The sequence below is a fragment of the Symphalangus syndactylus genome, chromosome 10, assembly GCF_028878055.3.
Source record: "Symphalangus syndactylus isolate Jambi chromosome 10, NHGRI_mSymSyn1-v2.1_pri, whole genome shotgun sequence".
NCBI classification, from domain to species: domain Eukaryota; kingdom Metazoa; phylum Chordata; class Mammalia; order Primates; family Hylobatidae; genus Symphalangus; species Symphalangus syndactylus.
In genome coordinates this window covers 58,149,568-58,177,009 of record NC_072432.2, presented here as the reverse complement: position 1 = coordinate 58,177,009, position 27,442 = coordinate 58,149,568, and the positions used below count along the sequence as shown (strand labels likewise).

At 36.3% G+C, this 27,442-nt stretch overlaps 1 protein-coding gene across 6 annotated transcripts in view; it reads right to left on the bottom strand.

Moving 5' to 3' along the window:
* ANTXR2 (ANTXR cell adhesion molecule 2) overlaps positions 1–27,442 on the bottom strand; it is a 153,419-nt gene that overhangs the window by 79,171 nt on the left and 46,806 nt on the right. For all 6 annotated transcript variants that reach the window (XM_063610338.1, XM_055297211.2, XM_063610337.1 and 3 more), the window contains exons 11-12: positions 18,946–19,024; positions 8,767–8,862 (exon numbers count right to left, since the gene is read on the bottom strand). In XM_063610338.1, coding sequence (XP_063466408.1) covers positions 8,767–8,862; positions 18,946–19,024 — 175 coding nt within the window. The remainder of the gene's footprint in view (positions 1–8,766; positions 8,863–18,945; positions 19,025–27,442) is intronic.

Below are 27,442 nucleotides of genomic sequence, written 5' to 3'. Positions count from 1 at the left end.
ATCAAATAGTGCAAGAATACACATTCATTTCAGAAAAGAATGTATTCATATGCACCATATTTTATGAGAATTTGCAGATTTTAAAAGGCATAATATTGCCTAGTTGCCAGAATTTTTTCCACTTAGCATCCTTCAGCTCTGTATTGAAGATTCTGGAAAACACTTTCACCACTTTATGAACCATATGCAGAGTTTGATTCTTCTCCAGTTTTTTTTTTCATTTGTTATTATCATCATCAGGGAGGATTACATCTCATCTACTTAGCTGCTAGAATGAAGATTTCAGTTTGGAAGAGAGCCGATTTCTTTAAAAAAAAAAAAAGTTAGCTGCTTCAGGCAACAGTCCTTTTGATCTGCTCATTAACACTTTTCAAATGTTCGAGTGATATGGGCATTCTTTGCGCTAAAAAATGTCAGCACTGGAGCCTGCAGCCAGCTTGATGCAATCATATGTTCCAATATTCAGAAAAGAGTGAAAAGAACTGTCAACATTGAATTGCCTTGGATTAAAAAAAAAAAGATATTGTACAATGACTGTAGACCAAGTAGTATTTCAGAACTGATTTTTGCCAGTGACAAAAAAAATGCCCAATTTATCAGCAATGTCATCTAGGTGCCTAGGGACCCACAGACAATAGAGAAACATTCTTAGTATTTACAAGAATTTGTTTAAAATATATGGGGGTCTTCCTTTCATTCTCCCTTTTCTTTTTGATAAGATCAGAGAGGAAGTAAAATGCCTTTCTTTTGACATACATAAACACAAAGTTCTTATATTACTGCTTGTGAAGTCCTTCTTTTCTGAATTCCACAAAGCATCTAACTTCAACATCTAGCCTTCAACATCTAGCCTTCAACATCCTGACCAAAATATGATTCAAGTTATCTCATCCTCTGCTTTTTATTTCTTCCTTGACAAACTCATCAATGATCAAATAATTCTACTTTGAACAAATAAATAAGTAGCCTGAAATCTGGACAATAAATATAATTTAGAATGCTAAAAGAGGACTAAGAAGAACAGTGTGAGAGTGTATTCTGCCAGGAGTTAAGTAAAGGTGTCAAAGCAAATAAACTGAGACCAGGATGACTTTGATACTATCTCGTAAAAGATGCTCTGTTGGAAAACATCACCATGAAAGCATGAAAGACCTAACATCACACTCTATTTCAAGAAGGCAACCAAACATAAATCATTCTAATTAATGGTGTAAGGAAGGCATATTAAAATTTAAATTACTTCTATTTTATTGTGCATTCCAAAAAAGAAATCAGGCTACTCTCAAAGTACCTCAGTAAAGGTACCAGGAGCCCTCCTCAACAATAAAAAACAAGTGCAATGTACAGCATTATTACTATTTAGAAAAGAACAGCACAGCTGTTGCTGGCTAACAAAATGATTCTATAGAGTTCCAGCTAGACATATCATCATCGCGTGAGATCAACTAACTTATAGGCAAACTGGGCTTTAAAAACATAAAAAAGACCATTTGTAAATGGTATTTTAAATTAAGATTTATGAGATCTTTATGTAATGTCTTAAATGCACTAAAGAAAAATGAATTTGCAATTTTCCCTTGAGGCTGCAGAACACTGGCCAAGGACACTAAAGCAAGTGAACATTTGTCATTTGCAGCATATTCAGGTATTATTTGCAGCTATATAACACAATCTAATTGACAACATTCCAGAAAGCCTTTGTTTGCCACCTCATCTGTAATTCATCTGGACTGTCTGTTTACCCCAAACTATGCAACTATAGGACTGTCATTTCTCCCATCCTGATTAGTAAAACAAATTTGCTCTTAACTCAAAATATCCCCTAATCTAAACAATGATGAAAACATCCATAATTTCTGATGTCACTAACAATTCAAAAGAGGATAAGTTTTGTTTTAATGCCTCCTGCCTTTTTAACCTAGGGAAAAAGACAGGATGCTGATGACGGCTTTGTTAAAGAAAGGCAGTTATAGAGGATGGATATAAGGAAGGATACTCAATGAACAGGATACAGACTCTTAAACAGATGTTAAGACATAACCTCACAAAAAATGAGAACTCTTCCCTTCATGGAACAGTTTGAAAACTCAATGCAATCTATCATTCACTAATGGTAGTGCCTAAATATTCAAATTTACATAAGGCTCCTTTTTTTATAAGGCTTACTAGATAAAGGTCTCCAAATATCATTGGTTTAGATTTATACTTTTGTATGGAAAGCCCACACACACAGAGGACACTATCTGCAACATTAGATTACATCACATCTCTCTGTCATTCTTGAAAAGACTCTTTAGTATGAACTGAAAGATTTAAAATTTAAAAACAGTCTCTTATTAAAAGCATCCTGGCTGACCAGATCTTCTACGGCAGGAGTTTTTCCATAATCTTTTTTATTATATGCCCCTTGATATGGTTTGGCTCTGTGTCCCCACCCAAATCTCATCTCGAATTGTAATCCCCATAATCCCCACGTGTTGAAGGAGGGACCTGGGTGAGAGGTGACTGAATCATGGAGGCGGTTTTCCCCATGCTGTTCTCGTGATAGTGAGCTCTCACGAGATCTGATTATTTAATGAGGCAGTTTCCCCTCCTCTTACTAGGCCTTTCTTTCCTTCTTCCTGAAGAAGGTCTTTGCTTCCTCTTCACCTTCTGCCATGATTGTAAGTTTCCAGAGGCCTCCCTGGCTATGCAGAACTGTAAGTCAATTAAACCTTTCTTTATAAATTACCCAGTTTCAGGTAGTTCTTTATAGGAGTGTAAAAATGGACAACTACACCATTCCTAGCAGTCTGGTGAATCTATCCCAAAATAATTATTCTAAATTAAAATGTATAGAATTTAAAGGACCCCAATCATATTGAAATGTAATTTTCAAATTTATTTTTTAAAATATGAGATATGGAAATATGTATGTTTCTTTATTAACTCATTAAATAATAAGCTCTTGTAATAAGTTTAGAAACTATCATAATTTTAAAGTAGCAATGCCTGTAAAACACATTTCAAAGATATCTGAACAGTAGTCAGGAGTTATGGTGCATGCCTAGATTCCCTACTACTTGGGAGGCTGAGGCTGAGGCAGGAGGATCCCTTAAGCCCAGGAGTTCTAGGCTGCAGTGAGCTATGATCATGCCACTGCACTCCAGCCTGAGTGACAGAGAACCTGACTCTTAAAAAAAAAAATCTGAGCAGCTATAAATGTGATATGGGATACATGTGATTGCTACTGGCAACAGTTTTCATAACTGCTAATATTTTTGTGGGCAGGGTAAAAAATCAATGACAAAAATGATAAATTTCAGTTAGAAGAAAAAAGAAAGATATATACTCTTTTCCATATAAGTTCACAATTCTCAGGTGAGGCATCCCTGTGGGGTATATGTAGCAGCAACTAGACAAAAGTTAAACTGCTTCTACTTCAGAGTTTCATTATAATTAAGAAATTCTTATGTAGTTGTATCTTAGTTCCTACTAAAAATGATTACAAAGGCCACATTTCCTATTGTATATATATTATAAGGAGCAAATTTTAAATGAAGTCAATGAAAATTTTATCAAGAGTGATTGTATCATAAATTTCCTCAAGCACAATACTTCTCCATAACTGACAGAATTTTTTACTATAACTAGCAAAAAGGTACTCTATTTTGAATTTGATTTCCAAGTAAAGCAATATCAATTTTCTCAATTTAAAGAATTGGGATAGGTCAAGAAGATGCATTCAATAATAAGTATTCACCATGCAACATGCCTGGTTTACAATGATAGGTACAATACACACAGTACCTGCCTTCATGAAATTATTAGTCTATAAGGGGAAAGAGATTTTAAACAAATAATACATAAATCATTATCTAATTGTAATTTTACTTAAGCATCACCAAAAAGGTAACATTTGCTCACCTGACAGGATGTTATAAGAATTTTGGCTAAAAATTTAATATAAAACATCATAGAAGGGATGTTTCTGACTTTGACATGTTTCTTTTTCCTGATATAAAACTGGTACAGCTAACCAGGTATATGTCATAGTTTCACAGACACAGTAATTAGTCAAATGTTCAAATTCTTTTGCTTTCCTCCATAGAGTGAAGGCCAATTTCTAGCTTTTAAGGGGTTCAATAGTTCAATATCTGAATATGAATGAAACTGTACTGGCTCCTCTAGCAAATCATACCCCTGAGGAAGAGATCCATGGATCTCTGTTGTCAAATGATTCTAATAACATATATGCGTGAGGCACTTCTGAAAATTGTAAACCTGTCTCTTCCAAAAATCCCTTGTTGCTCTAAGATAGTAAGTAAATTCTACTCAGTATATGAAGCGTTATGCATACTAACTTCAAAGTTACAAAACAGAGGGTTTATTCTAATTTTAAAGGATGCATATTGGTTTCAATAGCCTTGGTACCATTGCAAATATTTTAAAGAATATTTCATTGCCTCTCATTTTGCAATTGCTTGTACCCTATAAAAAGTTCAGGGTTTTTGTTTTCTTTTCTTTTCTTTTTTGTAATGAGTTTGTCTGAAAACATAAAACTTCCCCAACTCTGGGGAATATCAAAAACATTCAGTAGATAATACAGGTTTCTTCTTGCTGCTATAACAAATTATCATACACTTAGTGTCTTAAAACCACAGAAACTTTTTTTATACTTCGGGAAGTCTGGAGTCTGAAGTGAGTCTTACAGGGTTAAAAATCAGGTGTTGGCCAAGCTGGTTCCTCCTGCAGGCTCTAGGGATGGATTTGTTTCTTGCCTCTTCCAGCTTCTAGTGGCTGCCAGCATTCCTTGGCTTATGGCTGCATCACTCCAATTTCTGCCTCTATGGTTACATTGCCTTCTTTCCATCTATAGTCTAATCTCCCTCTGTCTCCCTTTTATAAGACTTGGATTGCATTTATGACCCATCTAGATCATCCTGAATAATGTCAAGATTTTTAATTTAATCACATCTGCAAAGTCCCTTTTGCTATATCAGGTAACATTACAAGGTACCAGGGATTGAGACCTGGATGTCTTTAGGGATCTTTATTCACTTTATTGAAGGAGGCTTTTTCAAACTGACGTCTGGAGCTGCCTCAGTCTACCCAAACCCCCTTCCTCTCTGGGAGAATTACCACTATTGGAAACCTGACAGCCACTGTTCTGAAAGACTTGCTGTTATTTGAGGCAGAAAAAAGAAAAAAAAATACCTGAGAATCTCTGTCTAAAATATAAGTAACATTGTCATCACTGACTCATTGACTAGAGGTCTATGAGATTTTAAACTCTGGATAACGAGTGATTCAATCATGTTATAAAATATGACTTAATATTTCATATTTTGGCATTTTATAAGACATGAAATGACTGAATGAAGAATATGTGACAGATATTGAGACTTCTATTCAGGGAGTTTTCTTTCCATGTTCTCTGTATTGATAAGAGCTCCTGAGCATACGATGCTCACGGAGGTGGATAGCTGACACACCATAAATGTGCCTGAGAATAGACATTTTAAGCTCTTTAGTCATGTTTCAGTTGAAAGATTAGATTTAAATATTTGCCACTAGTTCTTAAAACACATTCAAGCAAAAAGAAATTTGCACAACACCACGCTGATAAATAGGTGAATTTCATTTTCTATTAAAAAGTTCATTGCTAGGAATGATAGTCAAAGTCATACTGATCTCCAATAATTTAATGCTACTAAGAATTATTTAAATGGTCACATTCTAATTTCAGCATTGCACAAATATATAACCTAAAAGAAACAAAATAAGATAAACACCCTGCAATTGTACTATAATACACTCTGAAAACTCAAGGTCCTTTTCCACAAGGTTATTGTCACACTACCTCCTTTTTACATCACATCTTCATTTTTCTCTAGCTCACTTAATTTCAGCTTGAGATTCCAGCTATCTATACTTTGTTAGAAGTACCTTGTTCTGGCCATATTTAAGGTGCAATATCTGTCACTGCCTTTCCATTTCCATTGTTAATGGAACTCAGTTGGATACAGTCTTAAATAATTTTTGCCAGGACTAGACTTTAGCACTACTGTGAAGCCAGCAAAGTTTCTTTCAGGTAATTAGATTGATCAAATCTCTCCAGTGGCTTCTCGTCATCCCTGGGAAGAGATCAAACTTTCTATTACAAGACACAGGAGGTCCTCCCCTATGGGTTCGTGCCAAAGCCCAAACCATCATTCACCTAGTACAGTAGGTCTCAGCCTAGCACTTCTAAAAACATGTCAGAGTAACTCATGATTCCACATGCACTTCATCTGAGATGTCATTCAAGAACTGCCAACATCTTATTCATGACTCAGAACTAGATTGGGAGTCATCAGGTCAGTCAGGTTTCTCTGAAATGCTCCCTTTAGTCTTGGCAAACCCTTCCTCCTTTATGTTTCTACTGTTCTTTACACACGCCGCTATTAGGACTTCAATTACATTCCATTTACACTTATTTGCACACATTTCTATGTTTCCATATTAAAACGTGAATTTCCGTATCATATTATAAGCATTTTTGTATCCCCAGTTCCTAGCACAGTACTGACACCTACTAGATAATCAATATTAGCCAAGGGCTGAATTCAGAATTTCACTTCTCCTTTCTTCCTGCTTTAAAATCTACTTTAGAAAACGTTTGCTATCATTCACTTATATGTAGGTAGAAATATAAGTTCATACTTATATGAACTTATAAGGGCTAATTGCTTTTTAACCTATATTTCTAAGGGTAAAATACAGGAAGTTTCCTCTATTAAATAAGTTCAGGAAATTAATAAGCATTCGGGATGTTTCTGAGCATAGGAAGCCTTTCTGACATCCTGATACTCCACCATTAAAGGGCTCCCTTTATGCCTTGTAGAAAGTAACTCCATGATTTGAGATCTGTAGAGTCCAAGGCTTTAGAGTCCCATGTATCTAGTCTCTGATCTAGTCACCTGATGATTGGCTCCTCTCCTTAATATCCAAAATGACAGTCAAAACCCATTACTTGAGCACATTTCATTTTGCATACGTCTTTTTAAAAATCATACACTGACACTTCTGAGCCCTCTGGTCAATACTAAATGAAATTGCAAAGTGATAATTAAAAAAAAAGGAGGAGAAATGCACCACTGCAAAGTTTAAATTAAAAAACCAAGGAGCACAAATTACATTAGGGCATCTTTTTGCTTTTTAATGTGATACTCAAGAATGCTAGCCACCCTAAAATAGCCATAACTAGATCATCAAGATTACAACAGGAAACTGAGCATAAATTGCTATGGCAGGAAACTGATTAGTTCAGCAAAGAGACAGGATGCTTCTTGTCTCTACTGTTATCTGAATTAATTCTATGCCTCCTCCATGGGCCAACTGCTCTGAGATAAAGGATTGTAAAGTTGCCTCATGAAAGCAAAATGAAGTACAACTAATAATAAATGCAGGGCTAAAACAAAGCACATCTGAAATTGCAAGGATGATGAAATCAGTCAGCAAACATGACAGCGGGGGGAAAAGGCAGTCTTGCAGTATTATGTAAAACATTACCATGAGCTACACAATATTAAGTTCTAAATAATGTGCTTATAATAAAAGGAATATTCTCAAAATAAGTAGTAGGCATGATTTGGAAGAGGGCTGCCTTAAGATAATTTTTTTTCTATGAAACCTGAACAATCTAAATTGGATTGCTTGAAATGTGTAGAATGATACCCCCCACCAACATCTCCATAACTTAATTACCTGGTACTGCGAATTTGCTATCTTAATGGCAAAAGGGATTTTGCAGAAGTGATTAAGGTTCAGGATCTTGAGATGGGAGATGATCCTGGATTAGCTAGGTGCGTCCAACCTAATCCCGTGGTTCCTTAAAACTGGAGGACCTTTCCCAGCTGGGTTCAGAGTTAGAGGGAGATGTGACTACAGAAAAATGGTCGAAAAGATGCAACATATCTGGCTTTGCAGATACAGAAAGGGGGGTATGAGGCAAAGAATGTGAGTAGCCTATAGAAGCTGGAAAAGGCAAAGGAATGGCTTCTTCCCTAGAGCATTCTGAAAGAAACACATCCCTTCCAACACCTTTTAGTCCAGGTAAACCCAGTGAGACTCATGTGAAAGCTGTGATTAGACAGCTGTTATATAATAAATTTGTGTTGCTTTTAGTCAACACATGTGTGGCAATTTGTTACAGCAGCAATAGATAACTGATATACACCCATATTCTTTCACAGGCTTTATACAAACACAAAAAAAATGACACAAACTGAAACTCCTCATCATTACTCCAAAAGTAGCAGTTTCGCAGATATGCTGACAATTGTGCGTGACTAATTTCTGAACAAATATTTTTCAGTAGCAAACAGACAAGGTCCTGAAATGGCAGACCCTTCAAAGAGGAAATGAATAATTTAATGAGCACTTAAAAAAACTGACAAATTATCAACTCCTCTCAATGAACCCAAAAGAAAACATCAATCAATTTACTTGAATTTCTCTTGCACTTGAATGAAAATACCCTTTATCCCAACTACCTCCCCTATTTTTCTCTCCTCCTCTTCCCACAAACCTGATTTTAAAGTGCTTTTTAGATGAATTTTTTAAATAAATATTTACTGACCTGCATGTTTTCTAGAATTTATTATGTAGTGAAGACAATTAAAATTCATGTTGCAAACTGAAACTTTGCTGTTATTGAGTAACATGGCATTTATTCATATTTCAGACCTTACTTTACATCTTCCTAATTTTTTTTAAGTAGAGTTGTAAATCCTTCTTACTCACCACTTTGCAGCAAAGGGGCCAAAACCACCACATCAAACCGATCCCCAGGAGTAGCAGTAACACCAAAATAACAATGATGGCTGCAATCCCATTAGACTAAAGTAGGCAAAAAGCAAAAACAAAGCAGTCAGCACAGCTTATGGTCAAATTCCAAATGTATATATATTTTAAGGAAACACCAGAAAATAATGCAGAAAGTATATAATGTCAAACTAGATTTTAATTATATTATTTTAATTTCTTGAAATTCTACAAATTTATCTTCTATTTAATATATATTATGTTTTACGTTATGTTGTTGTGACAGGCAATAATAAACACAAACTTTCCCAAAATGCTGCAGATTCTTTACAAATACATCTAAAAGGAATTTAGGAAAAATCACTAATCAGGATTAGATTGGTCCCTATCTTTCATGTAAGGATTATTTTGGTTCAAAGCAAATTACCCATAGGCAGAATTTAGGCAGAATCCTCCAAACTTTTTGATGGCGAAACACAATTTATTGCATGTAGTAAAATAATAAGATGAATATTAAAAAAAATTATCAAGTAGATGACAAACCAACAATGGTTCTTGTTGGGAAATGGTATATACACATCAATGCAAGAATGCAATCTCATGCATTCATAAATCAGATGTTCTCTCATTGCAGCTGAAATATGACCTACACAAAAACCACAGTGGTGTTCCTTCCCTTCCTAACTACTGAGCTCCTCCAGCTTTAAGGCACCTACTCTGGGCTCTGTTCTTAAACCCTTTCATATAAAAACCACCTACTCATTTTACAGGGCTCATATTAAGTCACTTCATGGAAGTCTTCCTTGGACCCTTTGACTATAAAATGCCCCTTTGATTAAACAACTCATATTTCGCTATACTTTAACCTTTAGTACTTATCACAATGCAATGAATTAATTATGAATTTTGTGATTATTTGTTTAATTTATATTTTCTACCATGATTTATTGTGAGCTCTAGGAAGTCAGGGGCTACATCTAGCCTACTTAGCACTGTATACTCCATGTCTGGCATTTAAGAACTACTTACTGAGGCCGGGCACAATGGCTCACGTCTGTAATCCCAGCACTTTGGGAGGCTGAGGCAGGCGATCACAAGGTCAGGAGTACGAAACCAGCCTGGCCAACATAGTGAAACCCCATCTCTACTGAAAATATAAAAATTAGCTGGGTATGGTGGCGGGCACCTGTAATCCCAGCTACTCAGGAGACTGAGGCAGGAGAATCGCTTGAACCCGGGAGGTGGAGTTCGCCATGAGCCGAGATTGCACCACTGCACTCCAGCCTGGGAGGCAGAGTGAGACTCCATCTCAAAAAAAAAAAAAAAAAAGAAAAAGAAAAAAAGAAAGAAAAAACTACTTACTGAGAGAATGAACTCTAAAGAAAAAAGACAGCAAAAGACATGGATACAAAGGAGAATGTTTACTGAACTTTTACTGTACAGTTTCCAAGGGAACAAGGGGTATCTCCCAAATGCTTAATCTCTAGGATCCTCAGTAATAATGTTTTGTTTTGTGGGTTTTTTTATGAGAAAAAATTCAGGGAAGAAGAGAAAAAGAGCAAAAGAGAAAGAAGATTAATACTAATACTTTACAGAAATTTTCAGGCAAATACCTAAGTAGCCTGTTCTTAGAAAGAACATTCCAAAGTGCAACTTTCTTTACAAAATTCTAAATATTCATGAATAAATCATGCTACCCTCCACAGGCGCAAACACATTAAGCTCTAAAATCTAGGCAAACAAGAATATAACGGAAAAAGGATGTCATAGAAACGCATGGAAAACTGTGGTACCCTATGGGAGAAATATTGTCAAATGTATAAATCTTGATCTCACCTTCAAAAATATGGTCTTATGTAAGACAGCCCCTATCTGTGACTGTCCATGTACAGAAGGAATACATTTCTCGCCAGACCTTTCCCACATGAGGATCCAGCCACAGCACTCATAGAAATGGCACACCATTTGGCTGTGCTATACAGCTTTCAAAAGGGCTCTATGAACATTTGGTTTCCCCTTTTCTTAGAATTCACACCCGTATTCAGAAATAAGGACATGCAACTAGAGGCCATGAAACTGCTAAAAATTTAGTGGTTAGTTTGTTTCTTCTATGCATGTGCCAAGAACAGGAAAATCAGAAAATTGAACTGACAGAACACAAAGTAGATGGGCTAGCCCTGATAGATACTTAAAATTTTTGATTTTTCCCTTAAAAAAAGCCTCCATTAGTAGCACTGACAAAATATTATGCACCTCCAGATACAAATATACATTTATTATTATTATCGTATCAACTGATTACAAAGATTTGTCTTAAAAAAATTACAAATGGCTGGGCGCAGTGGCTCACACCTGTAATCCCAGCACTTTGGGAGGCTGAGGTGGGTGGATCACAAGGTCAGGAGATCAAGGCCATCCTGGCTAACACGGTGAAACCCCATCTCTACTAAAAATACAAAAAATTAGCCAGGCGTGGTGGTGGGCGCCTGTAGTTCTAGCTACTCAGGAGGCTGAGGCAGGAGAATGGCGTGAATCTGGGAGGTGGAGGTTGCAGTGAGCCAAGATCACGCCACTGCACTCCAGCCTGGGTGACAGAGAAAGATTCCATCTCAAAAAAATAAATTAAATAAATAAATTAAAAATAAATTATGCACTTTCTAAAGACCTACAGACCTAGTATACATTTAAGCCAAACATGATGGGAAAAGGGTCAGGGGAAGCAAAAAATGCAACCTGGTCTTGCCATCTATCTATCTATCTGATGATTATTTCATTTACTGGATTCTTTTTGAAATATTTAATATCAGGAATTAGGAAACTACGGCACAAAGGTCAAATCCAGCCAATCTATTTTGTAAGACCCTAGCAAGCTAAGAACATTTCTACCTTGTTTAAGAAAAATGACATTTGAGTAATAAATATTTATTAGAACTTTTTGAGTTCTAAAGAGAGGCATGCCTATGTAAAACTGAGAAGCTTCTAGTTTCTCTCATGATATAGATCTATATGTAATCAAATCTAGTTTCATACTCTTCTTCATCTGACTGTTAAGTCCATAGTTTGCAACATGGTATCTGATTACAGGACTGAATTCTGTAGTGTTCCACCTTTCCCCAATGTTTATAAAGTTTTGGGCAAAATGAAACTGTTTTTCTTTCATGACTAACATCTTTCTTGCTCTGATAGTGGCTCTGGCTATCAAAACAAACACAATGGGAAAGCCCGAATTTGTATCCAGTTAACTGAGCTGATGTCTGGGATTAGTGTATTCAGGGCCTGTGTCATCTGCATCTAATTTCCTTTTCTTCACTAAAAGCAAGTTATACAATGAAAAACTTTATTCTGCCAAATATAACTAAAATTCTAGTGAAGAGAATCATAGAGGTATAAAAACAAATCAGGATGACTGCTGCCCTTGCAACATAACTATGGGACAGAGGAATCACTGGAAAGTTTCAAAAGAGCATTAGTTGTTATTGCTGCAATCTATCTAGAAAATAGTGAATTCGCAGCAGCCACATTAGAATGAAACAGACACAGAACAGGGAAAATGGGTCTCCACAATTTTGTTTCATGAATTTAGAGTTAGGGAAAGAAAACAGAGTCATGAAACAGATAATTATTTCATTTACTGGATTCTTTTTGGAATATTTGATATCAGGAATTAGGAAACTATGGTACAAGGGTCAAATCCAGCCAATCTATTTGGTAAGACCCCAGCAAGCTAATACCTTTTTTTTTTTTACAGTATTACATAAAGCTGAAAAAATCAAAAGAAGAATATGTTACAAGAAATTCCAATGTCAGTGTACATAGTTTTATTGAACACAGCCATTTGTTTACATAATGTCTATAGCTGCTTTTGCACTACGATGGTAGAGTTAAGTAGTTGTGACAGAGACCATATGGCCCCCAAAGCCTTAAGTATGTATTTACTATCTGGCCTTCTACAGGAAAAATTTGCCAACCCTTGTCCTATATAAATCAATATAGAATCTGGTTTAAAATGGCGGATTGTGGAAGTGTTCAGTCAGGGGGTAGGGGAGACAGACGTGGGTTCAATTCTCAATTCTAGCATTTATCAGACTGCAAAACTGGGCAAGTAGCAACCTTTCAGAGCCTCTAGGCTTCAAGTATCCCTTTTGCAGGGACAGTAAGGACCGAAACCACCTGATGTTGCACTCATCAAACCATGCACCTCTTTGAGGGCTGGGTCCACATAAGAAGTACCTTCTAATGTACTTGGATAAATGTGCACTGAAATTAGAGGTATCTTCCTGTTCCTCAGTTTTCTCATCTGTAAAATTAACATAATCTGAACAGCCTCCTCTTGGATTGTGAGTGTTAAATGAAGCAATAAAGGATTTAGCACATATACAGCAGTGCTGAGCACAGTGTCTGGCACTTAATACATGCTCAGCAAACAGGTTCTTCACATTGTTATTGCAAAAGAGTCAGAAGATCAGTGATTTCAAGAAAAAAAAAGGACATATTTCCATTATGTTTTTAAAAGCAGAGATCCATTTTAAAGATCTTTTGAGGAGAGATGAAGATAAAGGATTGTCTAAATACAAACCCCCCTCAGACGCTAATCTTAAATCTCTAAAATCTAAAACTTAGTTTCCCCATTTTAAACTAGATATATAGTTACTTTCAATCATTCACTTAGGAAATAATTTTGGAGCACTTGCTCTGTGTAAGGACCAGTCGTGGGAGACAGAGCACAGCACAAGCCCTACCATCAACATCTCAAGGCTGGTAAGAAAGGCCCAGAAACAAACAGGAACTCACAGCTCAGTTCCTAAGGGCCTTAACAGGACTGAGCCCTGGATGTTCCTGAAGCACACAGAGGAGCTTCTTTATTTGTGGGATTTTAACAAGGACTAACCAATGACTAGAATAATAGTGTTTACTTTGTTTGGCCTTCAAGTGCCTGAGCAAGTAAAAAGCATTATCCTCACAATAAGCAATATCGTTAACTGCATTTCACCTGTTCACCATATGCAAATATGCCTGAAAGACTAAATATCATTTAAATCCAAGGTCCAGGTATTTATCTTAATATTACCCACTATACTCTTCTATTTTCAATAGATATTTCATGCACAAATCAGCAGGTGCATCTCATCAGCACAAGTCTCACTTTTCATATCTATGAAATGGTAATATTACTACCACAGGCAACAGGTATTTGAGGTTAAATACAAAGCAATGGTTAAATCTAAGGAGAAAAAATAATTTTCCTATAATTACTGTCAATCTGGAAATTTGAATTATAGTATTTATTATCCTGTAATAACTAGTGAAATAATAAAAGTCACAAGGAAGAGAAGGCTTCAAGTCATCAGCCTTGGCAGACACAGGGAGATCACTGGTGACCCCTAGGACTTTTTCTCAGCCCTGGCTCACCTTGGCCTCTCCCAGGCACCTACTGCTGCCCTCTCTTCACCTTGGAATTCTATCTTCCTTTGTCTTCTTCATTTGGTGTCTGGTCTTCCCACGTCTTGAGCAGTTCTTTCTCTTATTTCTTCACTTACTCTGTTCACCAAGACAGCCTTACCTATTTCTTCAGCTTGATTAAACTTTAAACTTCAATCAAATCAGGTTTCTTCTGACTGTGGGTCTTGGATCTCCCTTTTCTTTAAGAATCTACTTTTAAAAATTTGTGGCTGGGTGCAGTGGCTCACACCTGTAATCCCAGCACTTTGGGAGGTGAGGCAGGCAAATCACGAGGTCAGGAGATTGAGACCATCCTGGCCAACATGGTGAAACCCCGTCTCTACTAAAAATACAAAAATTAGCTGGGTGTGGCAGTGCGCACCTGTAATCCCAGCTACTCGGGAAGCTGAGGCAGGAGAATTGCTTGAACCCGGGAGGCGGAGATTGCAGTGAGCCAAGTTGGCGCCGCTGTACTCCAGCCTACCAACAGAGCGAGACTCAATCTCAAAACAATAAAAAATATAAATAAATAAGTAAAAACTTGTAATCACAAAATATTTCTCTGCCTTTTGAAAGACATTTAAATCTCCTTTAACTCTGAGCAGTTTTACAGATCCTGGAGGACTGTCTTTCTCGAGGCCCTGGGAGCCATTCCTTTGAGATGCAATCATCAAGGGAGATAGTGCCCCTATCTCATGGTCTCTGTAGAAGGGGAGAAACCTAACATCAGTGGTGCCTTGCTCCAAGTTTTAGCACTACCTCCTATTAGGAAGGTAGGAGAAAGTTTACTTTTCCTTTAGGTAAGGTCAATTAGCAGATACTGGTGGCCTATAATTCTCACCACCCTAGCTTTTAAAATTCTCCAACCTTTTGTTTCATCACAGTTAAATTCAATCACTCTTCCCTCTTGCAACAGTCTTGAATGAGGTCTTCCTTGCCTGTTTAATTTTGCCCAGTGCATTTTTTTCTTTGATTCTATTTATTTCTCTCCACTTCAAAATGACATTAACTCTAAATTCTCCAATTTTTCTTCCCCTTCCTATAACCTCAGCAAAAGCAAAACTTAAATTTTTACTTCCAGCCCTGATCACTCACTGAGCCATGAAGCTATAGCTACAAATACCCACTTGACATTGCCAACCTCACTTACATAACATGTCTACAATGAAAATTCTTCTGATCTCCAGATTTACCTCTCACTTTGGATGTTTCCAGTGGCAGCATCATTCTTTCAGCTCATGAGATTCAGTATTTTGGAATCAAATATTCCCCTATAACCACCAGTAAGTCACTTTATAATACGTATTTCTTCATTAATATAATTTATATGGCTATTTTTAGGACTATTTCTACCACCATCAGTCAATTTAGAAACTAAAGTTTTATGCCTATATTCTAGCATTTGTTTCCTAAAAGCTTTTTCTGTGCCTTGTTTTTCTTTTTCTGTCCTTTCTCTTACATGTCATTACTAATTTAACCTTCCCAAAATAGTATGTTTCACCATCACATGTGTGTCCAAAGCCCTTTAAAACCATATTATTATTTATTGGAGTCAGACCTTGTGATTTCTCAAGCCCATAAAACCTGAAAAAAAAAGCTTCTCACATAAGCTTGCCAGGTAATAATTCTGCCAAATAACAGCATACAAGGAAAAAGAGAAAAGAAGAGAGGAAGCAGGAGGAGGGAGAGGAATATGAGGAAGGAAGAAGAAAGGACTGAAGGAATAGGGAGAAGGAAGGTGGGAGAGGAGAAAGAAAGAAGGATGGAATGAGGGAGGGAGGGACGGAGGGAAGGAAGGAAGGAAGGGAGGGAGGGAGGAAGGAAGGAAGGGAGAGGTTGGTCCTAACAAATTAAATGTATTTCCTCAATCAAAGGATATTTTAAAATTAAAATGGGACAAAGAACAATTTTAAAATAAAAGAATTCTTTCAAGTTGAATAAATCTAATAATACGAAAAATATAATCCATTTTCTTTCCTTTTTTCATTTCAACACCATAGAGTTTGGGAATCTCAGCCTGTAGGATGAACTCTAAATTCAATTCGGTTTTTTAGGTTGTTGTTAATCTGTTCTAAATTTTCTATTTCCAAGAATTTCTTCCACTTATTTCTACTCCAGTCAAATGCATCTCCTCTCAATTTTGACAACACACCCCCACCCTGTTTGCTCTTTCTCTATAATATGCTCCCCACCCTCTTTCTTTGCTGACATCCTAGTCTCCCTTCAAGGCCCTGTCTGTCTTAGTTCCTCCACAACCATAAAACCTTTCTCTGGTACTCTTTGCCTTCTTGCTCTAAGCTCCTGGAAGCTACTATTTCCCAGTAAATATTACGTGGAATTTTGTTGCCTAATTTATTCCATCCATTTGTCAACAACTAACAGCTCCAAAGTTTGTACATCCAATCCAGACCTCTCTCAGAACTCCAGACTTGTATATTCAGGGACCTGACATTTCCACTATAATGTCCAATAGACATCTCTCATTCAACCTCACCACAACTGAACTCTTCATTGTTCAGAAACTGCTGTGCCTGATGACAATTCATCCTTCTATCTGGCAAAACCACAGTTGCTTTTGAGTCAACCTAATAGTTGCTCAGACAAAAACACTTGGAACTATTCTTAATTTCTTTCTTTATCTCACATGCCACAGCTAATCTCTCTAGGCATCCCATGAATTTCCCCTGTAAAATATATTCTAATTCAACCCTTTCTCACCATCTCCAGTTTGATCACCCTAGTGGGGCCACCCTTCTCTGGGTGGGGAAGGATTCTGGCATTACTGAAATAGCCACAGAATTGGGCTTGATGTTTCCACGTTTGCTGCCACTCGCAAAGTCTGTTTTCATACAGCAGCCAGAGTGATCCTTTCAAAACAGTGAATCAAATCATGTCACCTTCCAAGGTCTTCCTGTTTCACTCAGAAGAAAAGCTCAGGTCCTGACAATGACTCTACACCCTATAGGATCTGCCCTGCTCCTGCCACTCTCTCTTCCTTATCTGGAGGCTCCCAATCTCCCTGACTACTTCCATTCCAGCACACTGGCTGGTTGCTCTTCTTGAAACTTGCCAGAGACTTGTCACCTCAGGCTTTGCTCTAGCTGCTCCCTCTGTGTGGAGCACTCTTCCCTCAGATGGTCTGCAGGGCTCACTCCCTTACCTTCAAGTCTTTGCTCAAAGCCTTCCTTCTTAGTGAGAATCACCTTGACCCCTTCTTGACTGTTACAGCTTGCTCCTTTCCCCTCACCTCATCACTGACACATCAATGATCCTTTTTCTGAAATCTCCCCACTCTTAAACCATCTTGAGTCATATTACCCTCACTCAGGAGCAAGAACTAGAAGGTCTTCCTTAAAGCACACAACCTATACATCCCAGATGAGTCATTTAGCCTCAGCATCCTTGCATGTGAAAACCATGCATTGTTATAGGATAGGAACAAAGACCTGTTTTCCTGCTTGCATAGAAGAAAGGAAGAAAAAGACAGTTTGTAGGTGTAGAATACGAAGAAGGATGAGGAAGGAATGCCATTTCAGTGAGCTAAACGCCGAGAAACTACAAACCACAAATATTTGTAATTTCAACCACATCCTGAGGGACCAGAAAACCAGCAAACTGCAACATCCACAAAACCTACAAATTGCAACATGCGCTAGAAATGGGAGAAAAAAAACCCTCTCCAGAAAGCTCAAACACAAAAACAAAAAACCTAGCTATTTTCAAAATAGAAGTAGGTGTTGGCAAAGACTTACCCAAGGAGTTAAAAAGTGACCCAAGGGTCCATATGATGTTCCTTTTACCTGAAGCATTGTCTTACAATGAGAAGTACAACTACCTCTATACAGATAACATTGAATTGTTTTGTTTTGTTTTCTGTTGGAAGGGTGTCTCCTAAATTAGTAGATCAAAATATAAAACCATGAAACCATGAGATGTGAGAAAATGTTTAGGTTTAGGATTTTGGTCTTTTGGAGGGCAGGAATTTTTCTTTTTTTGCTTTGATTTACATATTTTTTACAAAATATATTTAGAAATAATAACCACGTGGTTAGTTTTGTTTAGTGCTGCCTGTTTCCATGTTCAATAATGTAATATTGAAACTTTCTATAAATCCACAAAATTAAATAAAAGGAAGAAAATGTCTACTGAATGGAGTTTATACTTCAAAATACTGCATTTAGGTAATGCAAATCAACAATCTCAAAATATACATTCGATGTGGTTACAAACTAAGATAGTATCAAGCTGTCAAAGTCAACTTTCTTATTCAGGAAGCACCAATATTTTAAATGAACAAAATAATAAAGTAACACATTAAGATGCAATAATTTGATTTCAAACCATGATAAATGTCTTAGATACTGGAATCTAACCTTCCTAACAGAAAACATAATTTCTATATTTAATGTTTTAAGAAAAAATAGTGCTTCATTTGTAAATTATTCTTACCTTATTTTGATTTTAAATATACCTTTTAAATTCTATAAATATCAAAATCAAATGCATACTACCTTAAAGTTCCTATAAAAAGGAACTCAGCATAAAAAAAAAAACAATGCCACCCAAAACGAATTCTATACAAAATTTTTCCTTGTAATGATCTCCAGTGTTATTGTTTGCATCTCCTTTATTGTAGTATGCAACAACACCAAAGATTCATAGATTATTTCTGGATGGAATTACTTTTAAAAGATAATCTTTGTGCAAACTTTTACTTACACATTCTGTGGCTGTGACAATTAATGAGCCTGAAATGACAGATTTTCCTCCATTAAAGCTCACTGAAACATCAAGAGTTCTGAAAAAGAAAAAAAGAAACAATATATTTATACACATTTAAAACCAGAGGAGTAGGAGATTCTTTTTCCTTATGTAATTAAAAACCAGCCAGAAAACATACTTAAGGAGTAAGGGTCTCGAACTCCTGACCTCAGGTGATCCACCCACCTCGGCCTCCCAAAGTCCTGGGATTACAGGCATGAGCCACCACGCCCAGAATGGCCAACATGATGAAACCCCATCTCTAGTGAAAATACAAAAATTAGCCAGGCATGGTGGCGGGCGCCTGTAATCTCAGCTACTCAAGAGGCTGAGACAGGAGAATTGCTGGAACCTGGGAGGCGGAGGCTGCAGTGAGCCGAGATCATGCCATTGCACTCCAACCCGGGCCGACAACAGCAAGACTCAGTCTCAAAAAAAAAAAAAAAATGAAAAGAGTAAGAGTCACAGCTTTTGGTAAATTATGCCAGCTTTTTTCTTCCTTAGTTCTAGTCTTTACTTATTAGTCAGGCAAACTTATTAAGTGGACTAATTGTTTCTTTACAAATTAGTAACAGAAATACAGGCATTAAGAAATTTCTAAATCCAGAAAAATGCCGAGGTTGTTTCAGGTTCACAAAAACCTACAAAGAAAGAAAAGCTTTAGATCCCATTTAGCCTATTTTCCTGTCTCTAGGTATTACTACTAAGAATATAAAACAGGAAGCAATAAACCAGTCAAAAATAAAATATAAAGAAAGTGAATATGAAAGACAGTGAAAAAGAAAAGAAAGAGAGAAAGATTTATTTGCAGGTGTTTGTTGTAGATGGTCCGAAGATATTAAAATATCCCGACACAGGTACAAAGAAGAGATAATTTTTGTCCCTGGCTAAGAAATATTATAGTTAAAATATAGTTCTTATTTTGAAGATATGATTTCAAATTATAAAGCAAGTAATAATCATTAAAATTTCATTAATTTAGATTGATTATTTGGGATTAGTTAGCCTAGAGTTAGTAACATTTTATTATAGAAATAACTAAAACAAGGTATCAAAAGGGAAAAAAAATAAGAGGGTTCATGTGGAAAGAGCTCTTTTCCAAAATAGTTTACAAAGGATATTATCTTATAATTGGTTTGCAAACAAATCAAAGCCATCTATCCATAGGCCACGCATGGTGGCTCACGCCTATAGTCCCAGCACTTTGGAAGGCTGAGGTGGGAGGATTGCATGAACCCAGGAGTTTGAGACCAGCCCCGGCAACACAGTGAGATGCCCATCTCTACAAAAAAATAAAAATAAAAATAACTAGCCGGGCATAGTGGCATGTGCCTATAGGTCCAACTACTCAGGAGGCTGTGGCAGGAGGATCGCTTGAGCCTGGGAGGTTGAGGCTGCAGTCATCTCTGATTGAGCCACTGCACTCCAGCTTCAGCAACCCAGTGAGACTCTGTCAAAAAAAAAGCAAAAACAAAAACAAAAAACAAACTCCCAGAAACAATCTCAAGCTGTTGACAGAAAGGGGAGATGAGAAATATTATTAAGTTCTTACCATGTGCCAGATGCTATCCTAGGCATTTTATGGGCATTATCTATTTTAACCCTTCACAATAGCTCTTGAAGTAAATAGTAGTTTCACAGTTTTACAGATGGGGGGCAGGAAGCCCAGAAATGTTAATTACTTTGCCCAAAGTAATAAAGCTAGGATTCTAACTTTGAACTCTTTCCATCATATCAGAGAGGCTTGATTAAATGATGAAATCAAAGTCCTTGATGTGTTTTTTTTCTCAATGTGCTATTTGGTTTGGATTCATACAAGAAAGCTACTAGGAAGGATATTCTTGGCAAAGTTCAAGCTAAATTCAGTCAAAATATAGAAATACTTCTATTAAAATATTTCTGTGTAAAGTATGTACTTCAAAGCACCTTGTTTAAAAAGATGGTTTAGCTAGGCTGGGTGCGGTGGCTCACGCCTGTAATCCCAGCACTTTGGGAGGCCCAGGCGGGTAGATCACGAGGTCAGGAGATTAAGACCATCCTGGCTAACATGGTGAAACCCTGTCTCTACTAAAAATACAAAAAAATTAGCTGGGCGTGGTGGCACACGCCTGTAATCCCAGCTACTCGGGAGGCTGAGGCAGGAGAATCACTTGAACCCGGGAGGCAGAGGTTGCAATGAGCCGAGATCACACCACTGCACCCCAGCCTGGGCGACAGAGTGAGACTTCATCTCAAAAAAAAAAAAAAAAAAAAAAAAAAAAAGATGGTTTAGGTAAATCCAGAAAAGAATAAGAATTCTGGATGTTTACATGTAATTAACTATACTTCTGAACTATTCCAACACAAAAGGCCAAGTGGCGTATTAAGAAAGAAAACTTAAACCTAATTGCTCATTCTGAAGAAATGGGTGCCTTGCTTTGTTTTTTTAATGACTAAGCATAATCAAATAAAAAATCGTCTTCCCTAGTTCTTAATTCCTCTACTTTAAAGAATGTGGCCAGAATCATCTGACATGTTGGCATGGTTTTATTTTTTGGAAAGATAATTTTCATTCATAATAATATGTGATTCTTGCAGGTAATCTTACTGATTCAACTTTAAGGGATCAGTAGACATTGACTGAAGTTGTTTATAATCTGACAGTTAAAATTCACTAGAAACGAACAAGTTCTCTAATTAATGAAGGAAACATTCAAACTTTTAATGCTTAAAAAAATGAAATGAGAGCAGAAGATATCATTTTAAAACAAAGTTTACTCTTTCCTATAGTAGAAATGCATGCTGATATGATCTTGTAATCGACAAAAATAACTGCATTCTCTGAAAATCTCACTCTAATATAATGTGGCTGGTGTAAAAAAAAAAAAAAAAAACTGAGTTAAGTCTCCACAGATATAGAAATCCACTTGATGATATATGATGTACGAAATTGAAACAAGAATATCTTCCTCTTTTTGAGAGTAGTAGTAGCAGAGTGATCAAAATGTAACTATAAACACCACTCATAATTACAGGCAATTGTTGATTTCTTACTAAGAACCAGACACATTAATTCATCTTCTCATTTAATTCTCACAACAACCTACTGAGGTCAGCACTAGCATCACCTCCATTTTGCACATGAAGAAACAAGCTTATAAAGGTAACTTGTCCAAATATTGGACTTCACTGACTCTGTACTCAAAATGCTTTCACTTCTACAACATACTACTTTAATCCTCCACATGTATTTTAGTGTCTTATATTTAAATTTCTCTCATTAGCATGAGTTTCATTTGAATCTTCTAGCTTTTTACTACATTCACATATTTCTCATGGTTAACTAGAATGGCATTTACTATATGCTAAAGCAATATATTTATTTATGAATATATATATTTATGAATGTGTGTGTATAGACACATGTATGTTTTCTGTGAAAATTTTTCAGAAACATTGCAAATATGAAAAACACAGTTACATCTGCTTTTAAACTTTGCTGCTTCTTTAGAAAAACATTTTTGAAATTATTGGTATGGTACTGCCACCATCATTAAGCTAGAGCCTTTGCCCAAAGCTATGCTACTCCTTTTCTGGCACAGGTTGAGAAAACCACCCACTGTAATGCAAACCAAATTCGGTAAGCTTTCTTTGCCTCAAGACTCAATTATACATATTTAGTGTTTTCTGTCATATTTTATGTCATTTCTGTTAGCATCTATGGATTGTTATTCCTACTCTTACATAACTTCTACTTCTGGTTAGTATGTTTCTGACAGTGGAAGCCATGTGCTCAGTTACAGAGGCTTTCTTATGGGCAAAAATGTATTACAACAACATTGTGTTTACTTAGTTGCAAACATATATGGGAGGCAAGAGAGCAGTTCATTTTTATTTGCCCCAAGGATCTAATAATATTGAAAAAGGGCATTTGGGCGAAACTGGAGTCCTGAGTTTGAACCCTCATCACTCCATTTTTAATCTTCCATTTCTCAATCTGTAAAATGGGGATAATTGTACCTATTTCAAAGTTGTTTTGAGGAACAGAGCTTGGTAAAATAATATACATAAAATATACAACACAATACCTGGGACACAACAGGTACTCCAAAAATTACTGTTAACACCTGGATATTTGTCTAACGGATTATTTAGAATATCAAGGTACTTTTTAATAAACCTTTTAGATCCAAGCTAAGAAGCAATGTATATAGAAGCAATAAAATCATCATGTAATACCTTTTGTTTAATTTAATAAATTTCTATTCTGCTTACTGCTATATAAAAATATTGTAAGCTAAATTGTTCAAAAAATGCCTACTATATAATGTCAGGCAGTTTCATGTAAAAAATTTTTTCAATGCTATATTCTTCCTGTTATAAAACATGACCTTGATTAAATCCAACATTATAGCTATGTTGAGCTGTGTGCTTAAACCTCAGGCCTAAAATCACACTCCAAATTGGTTTAGGAATATTTGCCAATAAAATCACTCAGTCACTTATTTTATTACTAGTTAATTAAACGAGTATTTATTAATTAATTGTAGTAGCAATGATAATTGGGCTGTACTTGGTAAAAGGGCTGCAGTAACAAATAATACAAATTACAATGTAAATAAAAGGAAGCCCCATAAACAATTACAAAAGAATGTGATATTAATAAAATAGGTCTAAGCACAGGAGTTCTAGAGGGCTGTGTGGGAGATTCAACAGACTTGGCCTTGGCATGGAGGCATTAGCAAAGTTTTCCTGCAGGCAGTCGACTACAGGATGAAGCTTAAAGAATGATCAGAAGTTAGGAAATGAGATTAGAAAGGAGTCCATGCAGATGGAGCACTCTGACAGGGTGGAAGGCAAGAAAGGGATAGGGACAGAACAGTCAAGGCAGTAAAAGTGATTCAGTACTCCAGCAACAAAAGAGGGTGAGAGTAAGAATGAAATGGCTCCAGGTTGAAAAGGGGAGCAGAGAAAGGATCATTGAGTCCCTGGATGCCATCTTTAGACATCTGGAATTCGTCTTAAGAGTTTTAAGTTTGGTAGAAATATAGTGAGAACTGTGTTTTACAAATATCATTCTTGTTACAGTGTAAGGCAGGGGTCTGAAGAATAAATTTCAAAAGTAGAAAGACCAGTTAAGAAAGTCTCAGTGCACTTGAAATAAGTACCAAAGTAGAACTGAACTAAAATAGTGGCAATGAGGTTAGTGTGAAAACAAAAAGTGAGACATATTAGGAGTTAGAATAAAAAGGACATGGACATTTATTGGATGTAGGAGGTGAGGAAGAAGAAAAAAGGATGACCTCAAAGTTTCTGTCTTACACAAGTAGGTGGGCAGTCTTGCATAGGGAACACAGAAGGAACAAGTTTGAACAGAAGGATGTGAGTTTAATTTGAGACCTCCAAGTTTAAGGTGCCTATAGAAAATCCAAGTGACTTTGTAGACATTTGGATAGGAGACATTTGGACAGCAGACTTAAAGCTAGTAAAAAGATCTTGCTAGGAAATTTGGAGCTCATCAGGAAGAAAAAGGGAGCAATAGAAAGGGTGAGTTTATAAGTCAAGTATCCTCCAACCATGATAAAAACTGAGGGGCACTGGGCACTGTGGCTCATGCCTGTAATCCCAACACTTTGGGAGGCCAAGGCGGGTGGTTGTCTTGAGCCCAGGAGTTCGAGACCAGCCTGGGAAACATGGTGAAACCCTGTCTATACAAAACGTACAGAAAATTAGCAGGGTGTGGTGGTACATGCCTATAGCCCCAGCTACTCAGGAGGCTGAAGTAGGAGGATCACCTGAGCCAGAAAGGCCAAAAGTGCAGTGAGTCAGATCATGCCACTTCACTCCAGCCTGGGTGACAGTGAGACCCCATCTCAAAAAGAAAAAACTGACAGTTAAGAGACTGTAAAAAGAAAAGTAGTCTAAAGAGATATCTGAGGAGAAAGGGGAGAAACAGCTAGAGTGAGAACATGAAGTCACAAAAGACAAGGGAAAACCTGAGACAAGAGTGGCACTTGGTGCAGATAATACAAGGAGGCAGGGGAAGATAATGCTGGGAAATGGCAACACTTTCAACTTAATTTTCTATAAATTGGTTCTACATTGTTTAATATTTCTTACAAATATCTTAATCCATGCTTTGCTCCATCATTAAAATATGTTTTTTCAAAGTAGAAGGATAGAAGAAAGCTTAACAACTTAATGTAACAAAAAGATTGATTGAAGTGTACTCTCATGTGAACTGACAATTAATAGTAATAAAATTAAATTCAAACATAGTAAAGTCATTCCACATGAGAAATTATTAAATAGTACTATGACACACAATTTAGTAAATACAACACACTAAGTCCTAATAGTCACATAATTCTATTTAATGTCTAAAGACGCATGACTGTTCCAAAACAGAATGGCTCAGTGCCATATGTCAAAGCTACTCTGATCTAAGAAATGTTATACTCCATGAATTATGATTGACATTTCAATCCACAGTAACCTATTTGCAAAGTATTCATTTGCTTCTGACTTTATGCATATCCAATAAAAGATTGTCATTTTATGATCCATTAAAAAGGATGAAAAAATTAAATAAAATTGTGAAAGACATTTGCTGGAAGTAATAAATAATTTACCTCCAATTTGCACATACTGAAAATTAAACTGGCAGCCACTCAAAAAGTTACTACAATTATGGTGACTTAAGATATTCTGAAATCAAGTGATACTATTTAATGCTCTGCAGTGCTTTTTAAAAGATAATTTTATGAAAGATAAAGATTTTAAGTTGGAAGATAAGATTCCATATTCATGAATAGTTTAAAGGTACCACTTCTAGTAATGAGTTTATATGTAAATTAATGTTTTGACTAAGGATACTTTCTTAAAAGTGGCTAAAAGATTTTTGAATTAAATGACTTACTTTTAGCGTATCTCAATATGTGTAATAGATAAAACAAAAATTGCAGTTAGCAAGATGTCTAGATTTCAGAAGGAAAAAAGCTATATTCAGAGATTTACTGGACATCACAGGAAAGCTGTATTATAATTGTTCTGAGTATTGCACTAAAAATAAGCACTTTCTATTTGCTGTGTGTTTTTTAATAACATTCTAAAAAGACACTTAAAAAACAATCACCAAGTCAATTTAGTGCCTAAATCAATCAAATTGAGCGCCTTCATCCAAAACTTTAAAGAGTCTTAGTGATATGGTCTGGCTGTGTGTCTCCACCCAAATCTCATTCCTGAATTGTAATCCCCCCGTGTAAAGGGAGGATCCTGATAGGAGGTGAATGAGTTATGGGGTTGGTTTCCCCCATCCTGTTCTCCTGATGGTGAGCGAGTCTCACGAGATCTGATGGTTTTAAAAGTGGCTGTTTTTCCTGGTCTTGCACTTCTCTCTCCTGCCACCATGTGAAGAAGGTCCTTGCTTCCCCTTAGCCTTCTGTCATGACTAAGTTTCCTGAGGCTTCCCCAGTCATGTAAAACTGTGAGTCAATTAAACTTCTTTCCTTGATAAATTACGCAATCTCGGCAGTTCTTTATAGCAGTGTGAGAATAGACGAATACATTTAGTAATAATGAAAAGCTTTGATAATATAAAATTTAGAAGCAAATATATAAGAGGATTTAAGTACCCATTTCAAGAATATTCTCTACATCCTCATATAGGTGTCCATCTTTAAATACTTTTCATTATCCAAATAATTATCTACTGAATAATTTAGTGGAATTATCTACTAAATAATTCTAAATTTTAGAAAGTTCTTCCTTATATTGATCTGAAATGTGCTTCCCCTTAACTTCACCCTTTTTCTCCTGTAGCAATAAAGAACAATTCAAATCTGTCTGTCATGTGACAGATCTTCCAATGTTTGGAGAGTTAATGCATCACATCTGAATAGTATTTCTTTCAGTATTTTAAATTGTATCCTATTTAACATTCCCATACATGGTGACATCTTATTAGCCACCCCTCCATGTGTTCATGTGTTAAAAGACATTGCCAGAACTGAATATAATACTTAGGATGAAGAGGCAATGCAGATTAGGTGAACTTATCACACTGATAGATATAATTTGAAAACAGTGCACCATGTGAAGGAAAAGAGAAATGTTCCACCAAGGAAGTGTGGGGTAGAGAAACAGAGAGAGCCCTTAGCTTTAACCCATATCATCGTGATTTTAATGTTTATATTCAAATAAAGACATAACTAATGTCTTAATATCCATGATTTTTCCAAAAAATAAAATCTCATTCCTCACAAGAAGCAAAAGGAATAATGTTGTGGTTGTATCACCTGCTACTAACATAAGAGAATTAGGGATTATATAGACATACACACACATACAGATATAAGTATGCTTTTGGAAAGAACAGAAACTGTAGTAAAGGCAGAATTTATCTAACCAAGAAAGAGAAATAGAATTAATCAATTTTATTCCAGGAAAAATAGATTAGGCTTAATACTGAAAAAAA